Source organism: Bufo gargarizans, chromosome 9 (assembly GCF_014858855.1).
Source record: "Bufo gargarizans isolate SCDJY-AF-19 chromosome 9, ASM1485885v1, whole genome shotgun sequence".
In the NCBI taxonomy this organism is placed as follows: domain Eukaryota; kingdom Metazoa; phylum Chordata; class Amphibia; order Anura; family Bufonidae; genus Bufo; species Bufo gargarizans.
Window position 1 is genome coordinate 19,853,569 of NC_058088.1, and position 14,316 is coordinate 19,867,884.

The 14,316-nt window shown below is 43.7% G+C and overlaps 1 protein-coding gene across 1 annotated transcript in view; it reads right to left on the reverse strand.

Annotated features, from left to right (window-relative positions):
• Nucleotides 1-998: 998 nt before the first annotated feature.
• Nucleotides 999-14,316, reverse strand: part of LOC122919725 (HAUS augmin-like complex subunit 3) — a 45,770-nt gene continuing 32,452 nt past the window's right edge. The window contains exons 2-6 of the mRNA XM_044268910.1: nucleotides 8,745-8,792; nucleotides 7,773-8,666; nucleotides 6,077-6,504; nucleotides 2,722-2,938; nucleotides 999-1,214 (exon numbers count right to left, since the gene is read on the reverse strand). Coding sequence (XP_044124845.1) covers nucleotides 999-1,214; nucleotides 2,722-2,938; nucleotides 6,077-6,504; nucleotides 7,773-8,666; nucleotides 8,745-8,759 — 1,770 coding nt within the window. The 5' untranslated portion in view covers nucleotides 8,760-8,792. The remainder of the gene's footprint in view (nucleotides 1,215-2,721; nucleotides 2,939-6,076; nucleotides 6,505-7,772; nucleotides 8,667-8,744; nucleotides 8,793-14,316) is intronic.

A 14,316-nucleotide genomic window follows, 5' to 3' on the forward strand; every position in this document is an offset into this window, starting at 1 on the left:
AGCAACCAGCCTAGCTGACAGTGGGGCTGATCGGCCTATAAGGGACACTGGACTGGGGTATGTAAACAGGCAACTCCTGGCCATGGTTGCAAGCTCACAAGCTTTGTTGTATGCTGGATCTCTGACCTGCTGCCTGTTTGATACCTAGTCTCTGTCATTATCTCCTGGTGCTGACCTTGTCTGGTCTTTGACTCTGTATTGGTGTCTTATTTTGGTTCTGATGTGACTCTCTGGTTTTGACTTGGACTTGTTATTGGTTTTGCTCTTTGACTTGGTCGAAGTAGTGCATGTGCTACTTTTCTGTGGTGCGGAGGCACGGCCAGAAACTCCATGGAAGCACTCCATAGTGCTTCCGTGGGGGTCCGATCCATGCCTCCGTTCCCCCATCTCCGTGATTGCAGACCCATTCAAGTGAATGGGTCCGTGATCCGGAATTCACACGGCCGGTGCCCGTGTATTGCAGAAGCGCTGTGTGCGGGCCTCAATACGGCCACGGGGGTGGGGGGGGGGGACACGGTCGTGTGCATGTAGCCTTAGACAGTGGACACCTACAGCCACAAGTGCCAGCTTACAAGCTGGAAATTCGGGAGAAAGATACCAGAGGTCCCATCTGCTCCCTTTGCCAGCCACCATACCTCATCATCTGGGGAGAGAAATTGCACTGTGTACAAAGTACTGCTGGATGTACTACAACTCCTATTTTGCACTTCACAAAATAAATACTTTTATCCTTTTACTTCTTGCCTGATTCCTTATACCACCTTTTGACTGCACTGATTCCCAGGAAGCAACAGCCTGAGGGAGTACATTGCGATACATGATCTCATCTGCGCCACTACCACTCCGATCCTCTGCACCGACTCCTCAGGGGCTCACTGGACCTGCGATTTGTGAATCCCTGAACTTTCAGTAAAATTTTTTATTAAAATCTCCATAGAGTCTTATATGTGAATGCTAGGTTTATTATTGGAGTACAAAATGTAGCGTTGAGAACTGATTCAGCAAAGCTCCCTGACTCGTTGCTCAAGATCCTGCACAATACTGGCCAGAAGAGAGGGGTCCCGGTAGAAGAGGACATACAGCTGCCTCTCTTGAGCCATATAAGGTGCCTGAATGTCCAGCTTCTTACGCTCCAAATCCCGTAGAAAATCCAGAAACCAGTGGTTAAACTGAGAGACGTTGGATAAAAGGGTTTCCAAGGTGAGTATCAGGTTCTAAGAGAGGAAGAGAAGAAGAGACTACTCAATGGATGCCTAAGAAGAACCAGCTAACCATCAGGTCATCATCACCCATAGAGAATGCACAGTGGCTGAAATTCATTATTTACACGGTCCACCAAGCTGTATTCAACGTTGGATTACAGACCAACCGTGGGTTTAATGGACCAAAGTATTGGGGCTGAGCTGCAATATCACACACTGCTCAGGAGAGGTGCCACGTAGAAGAAAGCGGCCACGTTAGCCCCACATAGCCCCACGTTAAACGCACGCTTGGCTGTAACATCTCTTGGGATCAATCAGTCTCGATGCAAACACAAACCGGTTACAAAATAAAGCTGGTGACATGGACCAACGTCATGTCTCCTGATGTAGATGCCATAACACTCTCTGGAGGACCCCAAACTTTTTTTTTGCATCCCTTGAACATCTCCTGCAGTGTAAACCTCCAACACAGAAGTCAATGGCATTTCTCAGGTTTCTACAGTTGGAGACACATCGCGGACATGATGACCTTACAGACCTGCAATGAACATCCTGCTGAAAGACGGACCCCTGCTGGTCGACTGAAAAATGTTACAGATTCTTCTACACAGGCCTAGTAATGACTATTGTTCTCCAAGGTCAGTGCATTTCTGCAGCTAGAATTCTATTCAGGATCCGGTAAAACATTTCATATAAAAATTTACATTCATCAAGAGAAATGTCTTCTAAGATACATACGGAGCTGCTCCTTTATTATGTGCAGCAGCACCTCGCGAGCACCAAGATGAGGTAAAAATTGTGATGTGTATTTTAAATTGCATTACTGCTATATTTCCTATACTTAAAGGGGTTCTTCAGCCCAAATGCAATTACTACAATGTCAGCACCTCTTCCCACTGGTTGCTGCCTCACCGCTGCTGACCCAGATGTTTTGACGTAGAACTTCCCGTTTCTTGTACGTTTGCTCATCAAATCCAGCATGCCTTGCACGGTCTCATACCACGTGCAAGGCCGCATGTGCTGTAGATGGCGGATACTGCGCATGCGCTGGGAAAATACCGTTTCATCAAGGCTTCCTGTATGTAGTATCACCTGTACATTGCAGTGGATCTGAAGCAAACAAAGATCCAGAAATAGGACGCCAAAAGAAGTGCCATATTCTGGAGTCACAGTCACAAACCAGTCACGTGACTACAACACAGAACAAAATGGCAGTGCTTCAGACAGATACGTGATTTGCACACACCTTCGTTCAATAGGGCAGATCCTGCTGTAATTGGAGCAAAACCATGGAGAACCCTTTTAATTTGAAGTTCTTAGGGCACATTTTCATCCAATTATGTGAGCCCACCTGCCACAACAAGGTGCCCCCACAATACAATAGGAGACATTCCACTCTCTCGGGCCTACAAACTGAGCTCAGGATAGATGGTAACCAGCTTTATTCTATACCAATTACAAAACAGCCTTGGACGGACAAATGCATGACCAAGATGGCGGCAGTCACATAGCTACTGACCGGATCTCGCAGCTGCAGGTTCCGCGTTCCTCGGCACAAGCTCTGGTGAAGTTCTTCACAGTCATGTTCTAGACTCCTAGTTTGTGGTAGCGGACCATGAAAGATGCCGCTAAGTGACTTCAGTTCCTGCACAAGAGACGCTGCCTGGCGCTGTAAGGCTTCATACTTTGGGAACAGTTCTTTTTTCCTCGATGGGGTCTCCATCATTGCTGAAAGCCTAGGGTGACAAAAGAATGGAAGAGTAATAAACCTGGTATAAACCTGGTAAAATGAAGAAGAGGTGCAGGAAGGGTAAAGGGGGTGCAAGAACTCGTCACTCACCTAACAGCTTTAAAGGGAACCTGTCACCGGGATTTTGTGTATAGAGCTGAGGACATGGGTTGCTAGATGACCGCTAGCACATCCGCAATACTCAGTCCCCATAGCTCTGTGTGCTTTGATTGTGTAAAAAAAAAAAACTGATTTGATACATATGCAAATTAACCTGTCATCTCAGGGACAGGACTCATCTCAGGTTAATTTGCATATGTATCAAATCATTTTTTTCTACACAATAAAAGCACACAGAGCTATGGGGACTGGGTATTGCGGATGTGCTAGCGGCGATCTAGCAACCCATGTCCTCAGCTCTATACACAAAATCCTGGTGACAGGTTCTATTTAAGTCATACTCCTATGATTATAGTTGGTAAGAAGTCACTGGAATATGAAAATATTTTGACCAGTATGAGGTCAACCTATCCAGTTTCCCCTACACAGAGGCGCTTCCGACCACTCACTGTGCCCCAAAAAAGACAGCCATTCATTCAAACTAATAGAGGAATGGCACAACTTATAATGTGGAAACCATACTGAAACAGTGAACACGAGGCGGCACACGTCTTTTGAATGGGTTTAATTCTTCACTAACAAAAATAAAATTGTGTGAAAATGACGGATAAATCTATGTCCAGTCTTTCGTCACCCCTGGTCATAGCAGTGGTGACATTGACGCTCAGCTGGCATATTGATAATCCTTTTCTTTGGATCTCCTAAAGAACTGCACTTCATAAGAAACCAGAAGGAGGACGGAACATTAGGGAAACGCTTAAGAAGTTTATGAAAGCAAAACAGCCTTGAAGGAACAAAAGGAGCCTAGGAGAACTAAAAGAGCCATTACTAGAACAATCGGAAGCCTTTTTCGTACCTCAGTGCAGAGACTGCGGTCATTCTCACGGGACTGAGACCAGGCAGTTTGGAGCCAGAGGAAAATGTAACTTTGCTTAATAGGAAATTCAGACAAAAATAAAACAATGCAAAGTGAAAAAGAATGTGAACGTCTCATGGCTGCACCCAGGAGGACCACAACACCTAGCGGCAAAACAACAATAGGATAGTAGTAGCATGTCAGAAAAAAAAGGAAGGTTGACCAACTGGACAGTGCCCAAGGATCTAGGGTTGCTGGGGATGGCATCCTTTAGATGCAACACTCATTGAAACGGATGGTTTCTTAAAGATGACCCCCATCTACATGCCCTTCTATGAACCCAGGGCCCCAAAAAGAGCAGCTTTGTTTTGATGAACTTGAGCCATCCTTGTATTAGATGGACAGGTATCCTATTGAACGGTTACCACATATACCCTGCTGCTGAAGCCACTACAAGGGGTGATGCCCGATTGGCCAAATCTGAGATCTGTCGGGGGTGTTGGGAGCAGGACTGTATTCTTAAAGGGATGGGCCACTGCATAACTAATGAAGGATCTACCGGGAAACCAAAAATCTCCTTTGCCGACTCAATATTCTTTAAGGGGGGTTGTCTGCATTTTCAAACCAACACCCGGATCTGAATACTTCTGTAATTGCATGCACATCCACTGAGCTATTCACCAAAATCTATCGTATAGCGCCACCTGCTGTTTGCACTTTTTCTTATTTTTCTGTCCTGTTTACAGAGATGGAAGCACATGCTCATCCCTCAACTGTCACCAGCTGCAGTACAAAAAAAAGGCACACCCTCTGAGAAAGTGCACGCGCCCTGAGCTACCAGCTTGAGATAACTCTAGCAAAGCAATCTGAGTAAGGCCCCTTTCACACGAGCGAGTTTTCCACGTGGGTGCAATGAATGATGTGAATGCATTGGGCCCACACTGAATCTGGACCCATTCATTTCAATGGGTCCGTGAACATGAGCGTTGGTTTTCATGTATCACTTGTGCATTGCGTGAAAATCGCAGCATGTTCTATAGTCTGCATTTTTTCACGCTGGCCCCATAGAAGTGAATAGGGCTGCGTGAAAATCACATTGCGGATGCGATTTTCACTGATGGTTGCCCTTTGTTGTTTGTGCACCTTCAGTTTTTTATCACGCACGAGCAAAATGCAATAAATCGCATAGCACCCGTGCGATAAAAAGTGAACCACTGAACGCAATCGGAATGAACTTGCTTGCCAAATCACACATTTTTCACTGAACGCATCCACACCTAATCCGCTCATGCTTGTCTGCAAGGGGCCTAATGAATAAGGAAATCTCTTGATCTTGCTAGTTAAAGGGGTTCTCCAGGAATTAAGAAAATTAAAATACCTAAATATTACTTTATGATAAATATATTCCAAAATACCTTTCATTAGTTAGAATGGCTAGTTTTGTCTACGGAGCAATCACTAGGAGAAATAAAATGGCCGCAGTCCTACCAGTACACACAGAACCTGTCCTAATCACACAGGAGGACAAGTTACTTCACAACTCTGAGCTGAAGAGCTGCCTCCTCCTCCTTTCTGCTCTGTGGGAATGGAAATGATGAGGAGACATGAAGTACAGGGAGGAGGGTGGAGGTAATGAGCAGCAGCTCTTGTATGCAGTCTCCATTACCACAGCCTGGCCTGTGAATCCTCTGTACTTCATGTCTCCTCATGAACTAAATTCAACAGAGATTCATCTAAAGTTATTATCAGCTGTATTCAGGACCACAAGTAGAGCAGAGAGAAGGATGAGGCAGCTCGTTACCTCAGTGTTGTGAAGTAACTTGTCCTCCTGCGTGATTAGGACAGGATTTGTGTGAACTAATAGGACAGCGGCCATTTTGTTTCCCCTTATGATTGCTCCCCCGACAAAAAACAGCCATAATATATATTGAAAGGTATTTGGAAATATATTATAAAGTAATAGTTAAGTATTTTAATTCTCTTAATTCCCAGACAACCCCTTTAAAAAGAATATTCCATTACTTATCCACTGGATAAGTGTTAAATACTAGATCAGCGGGGATTCAACCCCTATCTATTGTCAAAATAGGAGATATCTGGGACCCCCAGCAGCAAGACGATGCTGTGCCCAGCCGTTTCCGTCAGATATTAGATGGTCTACAGCCCCACCTGACTGCTGTGTGGTCTTTGCTGTCCATACGTAGTGGTGTCAACCACTGAGGCGAAACCCTCAGATCTCTCTGACCAAGGATCCTTTTACCAAGCTCACATGATCGGTTTCCCATCTCTATCTTGAGGCCTTTGAGATCTCGCTCAGTTTGGCGGTGTTGGCGCATCTCTGCCTGTAGCCCCAACTCCACCAACTGGAGACGTGACAGCTGATTAAGGATCGCTTCTGCAACTGGAGCCTGGCTTTGGTCCACCTGCGATAGTCTATGTTTTTCTGCTTGTACCCATCCATGATGTGCAGGTAGGCATAATCCAAACGAAGCTTCCCGCACCAGGCCTGGAAGTCTCTGTGTCTGTAGAGCTTCTACCTCTACTTCTAAGGACTGCAGCTCTCTTTCCACTAGTGGTAAATGCAGTGGATCCCAAACCTAAGAACAGAATGAAAGTGAAGATTTAGTTTCATCCAAATATAACCTGGATTGTTGATTGAACACAGACTTAAGTACATGTCCTTCAGTTTTGACCGATGGGCACTATTATGTTAGTCAGTATGTAAATACATGTAAAATTAAGGTGGCTATACACATTGGATAGAAAAATTATTTTTAGACCAACCCAAATATATTTTAGTTCATATGGACTATTACAGTCGTTCACAAGGGCCTTACATGTTCAATGATATCTGATGAAGGATAAACAGACTTTTACCAGGAAAATTCTATAACAGAAAGATCATTCATGTCATGACCAACTGCACCATATACAGTCAAGAGCTAGTGGTTGTCACCAGTTGGATGAAACAATACTTTATTGCTATATTTCACCAGATGAACGCTCACTTTGCTTGAAATCGTTCATTTTGATCAACCTTAGGCCTCATGCACACGACCGTTGTGTGCATCCGTGGCCGTTGTGCCGTTTTCCGTTTTTTTTCGCGGACCCATTGACTTTCAATGGGTCCGTGGAAAAATCGGAAAATGCACCGTTTTGCAGCCGAGGCTGTGATCCGTGTATCCTGTCCGTCAAAAAAATATGACCTGTCCTATTTTTTTGATGGACAACGGTTCACGGACCCATTCAAGTCAATGGGTCCGTGAAAGAACACGGATGCACACAAGATTGGCATCCGTGTCCGTGATCCGTGGCCGTAGGTTGCTTTCATACAGACGGATCCGAAGATCCGTCTGCATAAAAGCTTTTTCTGATCTAAGTTTTCACTTCGTGAAAACTCATTTCCGACAGTATATTCTAACACAGAAGCGTTCCCATGGTGATGGGGACGCTTCAAGTTATGTTCGGGTGTCCGCCTGGCCGTGCGGAGGAAAGCGGATCCGTCCAGACTTATAATGTAAGTCAATGGGGACGGATCCGTTTGAAGATGACACACTGTGGCTCAATTTTCAAACGGATCCGTCCCCATTGACTTGCATTGTAATTCAGGACGGATCCGTTTGGCTCCGCACGGCCAGGCGGACGCCAAAACGACTTTTTTTTCATGTCCGTGGATCCTCCAAAAATCAAGGAAGACCCACGGACGAAAAAACGGTCACGGATCACGGACCCACGGACCCCGTTTTTTCGGACCGTGAAAAAAAACTGTCGTGTGCATGAGGCCTTAGCCTAATATGTATGGTAACTGTTCTATTAGTCATCAACTTGATACTGATCATTCATTCTAAGATCACATGCCTCCTACCTGCTCTCTAGAGCGCCTATCAAGCCAAGCCAGAGCCTCCTTGTTGCCATTCTGTGTACCAAGAGTGATGCTCAGCTGCATTCTCTGAGATGCCCATACTGTTCGTACCCTCTCACTTTCTTTCTCCATTTCTTGCTGGGCTTTTCTTTGTCTTTCCAGGTCTTCCTCTTTAACAGGTAAAACCTCTTTGGCATTCTCCTCTACCTGTTCCCAGCATGTATCTTCAAGGCGAATGTACTCCTCCAAGTCAAGTGAAGAGAGAAATACACTAGCTGCAGACTGGGCTGAATGATATTGGCCAAGTTCTGTTACCATGTCTCCAAGTCTCAGCAAAGTTGAATTGCACCTTGAGTTTAGGGTCAACAGTTCCTCTTTTGTGTAACTCAAGTTTTTTTCTAATTCCATCTCAGATTTCTCTAAAGAAAGGCGATGACGGCGTAATGTCAATGCCAAGGACTCTATCTTGTTACGACATTGTAGTCTATGTGTTTTTAGGGTTCTCAGACTTTGAAGCTCTGCTTCCAGTTCCTCCAAACTTCTCATATCTTCCATCTCCCATCCTCCATCTCCTTTATCTCCCACTTGGCAGAGGTTTTGAAGTTCTTCGGCTTCTAAAAGTGGCTGACCAGAGTCCAAAAGGGTATTATAGGCTTCTATCTGTTCACTGCTTAGGGCATTACGTTGATCCACAACCTCGCAAAACCATCCAAGAAAGAGTTGTACTTCTTCATTGTCTTCACAGAGCCAATCAAAATCTTCGCCCTTCAAATCTTGGGCACCAGGGTAACCGATCAGATGCAGCATCTTTACAAAATCGGACCCTTGTATACGCTGAGGTTCTAGAAGAAAGCATGAGGATCGTTGACGAGAGAGGCTCTTTGTGGGTGGTGGAGCCTACAAGAACACAGCAGATTACTCTGGTGTCAACCGGAAGATTAATTTAGAATGTATAAACTGACTCTTTATACTCACTAGATGCTTTGCCATAATATTCTTTTAGATGTGACTTTTTAAAGTGTCCTGAATGTAGAAGAGATGAGTTATGCATTATATTTAGTTGGCAATGGTGAACAAACCTAGTACTAGTTGGATTGTATATTTAGATGTATCCGCAATCGACCTAATAACAGATAAACCACCATTTGGTGGAGACGTGGACAAAAACTGTGCAGCCATTAACAATGAGCAATGACCATCACTGACTATTAATTATTAACCATCAAATAGAAAACACCTGCAGCTTGCGTGGCTTCATCATGTCTATGGCTCACAGCAAGCCGGCCTCCTCCCAAAATGACCTATCTGGATCCTCACCCATCAGCTGTTTGATAAGGCACCGATGCTTGCAGTAGGGCCGCAACCTTCTCTCAGCGCTGTACATTGTATAGTGGCTGTACCTGGGGCTGAGAGACGCCTAGGCCACGTGACCGATGAAAGTGACATCACATGGCTTAGACAAGGCTGCCAGAAGGCAGTGGCCCTACTGTGAGCGCCGGTGCCTTCTCAAACAGCTTGATGTTGTACCCCACGATCATATAATCTCAGAAAAACACTTTAATATTTACATAAATTACACAATCTAATGATTTTACTAGATGAGTTGTGCTACATAGACATTGGTTATCTATACAGTCAGTTACAAATCACTTTTGCACAATTAGTCCTTCTGTGAGAACAACTGATTGATTGTCATTTCTTGCATCTTTATCCATAGATATTTCATGCTCAGATCCCCAGCACCTCTGCTATATGTGCGCCTACCCTACGATGTGTGCTTCTACAAGAGCTGTGTTATAATGCATACCTCAGCTCCTGCAGAGAATTATAACACACCCGCTGCAGACAAGTCCATAACTGCATTTTGGTGCTGTTCTCAAGCTTAGTTTACATTTGTGAAAAACCGTAATTAGACTTACCGGTAATTCTGTTTTCTTGAATCCACCATGATGGCTACAGATGAGAGATTGACCCCTTGACCTCTGTAGGGGCAGGAAAGAAAGAGAGAAAGAAAGAGAAAGAGAGAAAGAAAGAGAAAGAGAGAAAGAAAGAGAAAGAGAGAAAGAAAGAGAAAGAGAGAAAGAAAGAGAAAGAGAGAAAGAAAGAGAAAGAGAGAAAGAAAGAGAAAGAGAGAAGAAAGAGAAAGAGAGAAAGAAGAGAAAGATAAGAGAAAGAGAGAAAGAAAGAGAAAGAGAGAAAGAAAGAGAAAGAGAAAGAAAGAGAGAAAGAAAGAGAAAGAGAGAAAGAAAGAGAAAGAGAGAAAGAAAGAGAAAGAGAGAAAGAAAGAGAAAGAGAGAAAGAAAGAGAAAAAGAAAGAGAAAGAGAGAAAGAAAGAGAAAGAGAGAAAGAAAGAGAAAGAGAGAAAGAGAGAAAGAGAGAAAGAGAGAAAGAGAGAAAGAGAGAAAGAGAGTACAGTACAGACCAAAAGTTTGGTCGCACCTTCTCATTCAAAGAGTTTTCTTTATTTTCATAACTATGACAATTGTAGATTCACACTGAAGGCATCAAAACTATGAATTAACACATGTGGAATTATATACATAATAAAAAAAAGTGTGAAACAACTGAAAATATGTCATATTCTAGGTTCTTCAAAGTAGCCACCTTTTGCTTTGATTACTGCTTTGCACACTCTTGGCATTCTCTTGATGAGCTTCAAGAGGTAGTCACCTGAAATGGTCTTCCAACAGTCTTGAAGGAGTTCCCAGAGATGCTTAGCACTTGTTGGCCCTTTTGCCTTCACTCTGCGGTCCAGCTCACCCCAAACCATCTCGATTGGGTTCAGGTCCGGTGACTGTGGAGGCCAGGTCATCTGGCGCAGCACCCCATCACTCTCCTTCATGGTCAAATAGCCCTTACACAGCCTGGAGGTGTGTTTGGGGTCATTGTCCTGTTGAAAAATAAATGATGGTCCAACTAAACGCAAACCGGATGGAATAGCATGCCGCTGCAAGATGCTGTGGTAGCCATGCTGGTTCAGTATGCCTTCAATTTTGAATAAATCCCCAACAGTGTCAACAGCAAAGCACCCCCACACCATCACACCTCCTCCTCCATGCTTCACGGTGGGAACCAGGCATGTAGAGTCCATCCGTTCACCTTTTCTGCGTCGCACAAAGACATGGTGGTTGGAACCAAAGATCTCAAATTTGGACTCATCAGACCAAAGCACAGATTTCCACTGGCCTAATGTCCATTCCTTGTGTTCTTTAGCCCAAACAAGTCTCTTCTGCTTGTTGCCTGTCCTTAGCAGTGGTTTCCTAGCAGATATTCTACCATGAAGGCCTGATTCACACAGTCTCCTCTTAACAGTTGTTCTAGAGATGTGTCTGCTGCTAGAACTCTGTGTGGCATTGACCTGGTCTCTAATCTGAGCTGCTGTTAACCTGCGATTTCTGAGGCTGGTGACTCGGATGAACTTATCCTCCGCAGCAGAGGTGACTCTTGGTCTTCCTTTCCTGGGGCGGTCCGCATCTGAGCCAGTTTTTTTGTAGCGCTTGATGGTTTTTGTGACTGCACTTGGGGACACTTTCAACGTTTTCCCAATTTTTCGGACTGACTGACCTTCATTTCTTAAAGTAATGATGGCCACTCGTTTTTCTTTACTTAGCTGCTTTTTTCTTGCCATAATACAAATTCTAACAGTCTATTTAGTAGGACTATCAGCTGTGTATCCACCTGACTTCTCCACAACGCAACTGATGGTGCCAACCCCATTTATAAGGCAAGAAATCCCACTTATTAAACCTGACAGGGCACACCTGTGAAGTGAAGACCATTTCAGGTGACTACCTCTTGAAGCTCATCAAGAGAATGCCAAGAGTGTGCAAAGCAGTAATCAAAGCAAAAGGTGGCTACTTTGAAGAACCTAGAATATGTCATATTTTCAGTTGTTTCACTTTTTTGTTATGTATATAATTCCACATGTGTTAATTCATAGTTTTGATGCCTTCATAGTCATGAAAATAAAGAAAACTCTTTGAATGAGAATGTGTGTCCAAACTTTTGGTCTGTACTGTATATATATATATATATATATATATATATATATATATATATATATATATATATATATATATATATATAAATGAAAAAATTCCACAGCACATCCAAGTTGTAAAAAGTAAAAAAAGATATCTTTATTCACCAGACACGCGACGTTTCGATCCGCTCAATGGGATCTTTTTCAAATATTTTTTTATTTTTATTATCCTCATAATATATACTAAACTTTATGGGAGGGAATATATGAGCAGTCATGGTGGATTCAAGGAAACAGAATTACCGGTAAGTCTAATTACGTTTCCCCCCCCCATTTCATCCACCATGACGGCTACGGATGAGAACTAATAGATTACTAAGTATGAAGGGGGCGGGGGGGGGGGGGGGGCGGGGAACTGTTTGCAACACTCTTTGGCCAAAGGCCAAATCCGCTGAAGCAGAAAAGTTCGGGCGATCGTGTCTAATGAAAGTATTAATGCTAGACTAGGTTGCAGCCCTGCATTTCTGATAGAGAGATATCCCAGCTTTTTCTGCCCAGGAGGAGGCCATAGCCCTAGTAGAATGGGCCATAATTCCCGTTGGACATGCCTGACCCAATAGGGTAGAACAGTAAGCAATATTTGTTTTTATCCAACGCCCTATGGATGTCTTGGAAAGCTTTTTCCCTTTATTTTTCCCCGCAAATTGACTTAACAGATTATTATCCTTCCTAAAGGGTTCTGTAGCTTTAAGGTACTGGATAATTGTCTCCCTTACATCCAGAAGATGCAATTTTTCTTCCATAGGATCCTTTAGATCACTGCAGAAGGAAGGTAAAATAATTTCTGGTCCCTATGGAAATTTGAAACTACCTTCGAGAGAAAACCCGGATCTAGTCGCAATACAATTCTATCAGGAATGTAATTGGTATTAAAAAAAGCCATCTTAAAAGAGAGATGTTTTAAGGAAATTTCTGTTACTGGGGCAAATGGAGAATTTGTCAACCCATTAAGGACTAGATTTAGGTCCCATAGCGGAGTGTTATGTTTTAGGGAAGGTTTAAGTCTAGAAGCGGCTTTAATAAATCTTCTATTACATCTATTGTTCGCTAGGTTAGTATTTTAGAAAGCCCCCAGGGCTGATATTTGTACCTTCAAAGTACTAGGCTTAAGGCCTAAGTCTAGGCCTGTTTGTAAAAATTCCAAGATCTTTTGTATGGAAGGAGATGATATATTGGGAGAGACTTTTCCCAGCCACGAGCAGTACTTTTTCCAGATTTTTAGATAAATGGCATTCGTGACTTTTTTCCTGCTGGCTTTTAAAAATGTATTGATTGATAACTTTATCTGAAAGGTCCTTACTCCTTAGGATCTCACTTTCAGGATCCAGGCCGATAGTTTGAAGAGACCTGGGTTCTGATGCAAGATTGGTCCCTGTGAGAGAATATCCTTCTGAAGAGGTATCTGCAATGGATCGCCCAAGGAGAAGTTTTTCAGGATGGAGAACCAGGTTCTCTTGTGCCAATATGGGGTAATTAATATCATTGTTACTGGGTCTGAGGATTTTCTGTAGATCCCTGGGGATTAATGCCCATGGAGGGAACGCATATGCAAGATTCCAGTTCCATTTTTACTGAGAAGGCATCTACTGCCCACGGATTTTCCCTGGGGTTCAGGGAGCAAAACCAGTTGACCTTTGCATTTCTTTTTGAGGTTGGCCCAATCTGGTTATTAATTTCTGAAATATGTCTGGATTTAAGGACCATTTTTTTGGGGCTAGAGTCTGTCTGCTTAGAAAATCTGCTTCTGTATTTCCTGATCCCTTCAAATGAATGGCTGTGATGGATAGAAAAAAAAATTCTGCCCAAGAGAAAACATTTTCCGTTAGAGATCTTAATTTTTGGGACCTTGTGCCTCTTTGATGCTCGCTTCCTCAGCACGCCTGCGCCGATGACGTCTTCTCTTTCGGGTTTAGAGGGGACGTCATCGGCACAGGCGCACTGAGGAAGTGCTGAGGAAGCGAGCGTCCTTCTCTCAGGAGGATGCGGCGGCTACCAGCAAGTAGACGCCCTACTTGCTGGAAGTGAAGTCATTTGCATATTTTAAAAGATCGATTTTTAGTGAAACCAAGCCACAGAACAAGGTAAGAGCCCTGTATAGGGAATAGTCGTCCAATAATGATTTTAATATGCCCAAAAATGAAAAATGAGTTTTGGGGGTGACAGAAGCCCTTTAAGCCTCATGCACACGGCGGTGGTCATTTTTGTGGTCTGCAAATTGTGGATCCGCAAAACATGGATACCAGCCGTGTGCGTGCCGCATGAATGTCTGGCCCATAATAGAACAGTCCTATCGTGGTCCATAATATGGCCAAGAATAGGACACGTTCTATTTCAGTCATGCGTGGGGCCGCAGAACGGACAGCACACCATGCTGTCCGCATCTTTTGCAGCCCCATTAAAATGAATGTGTCCACAGCCGACCCGCAAAAATTGCGGTTCAGATGCAGACAAAAACGGTCGTGTGCGTGAGCCCAAGGCTAATTTAACACAGGCATGTCCACAGCA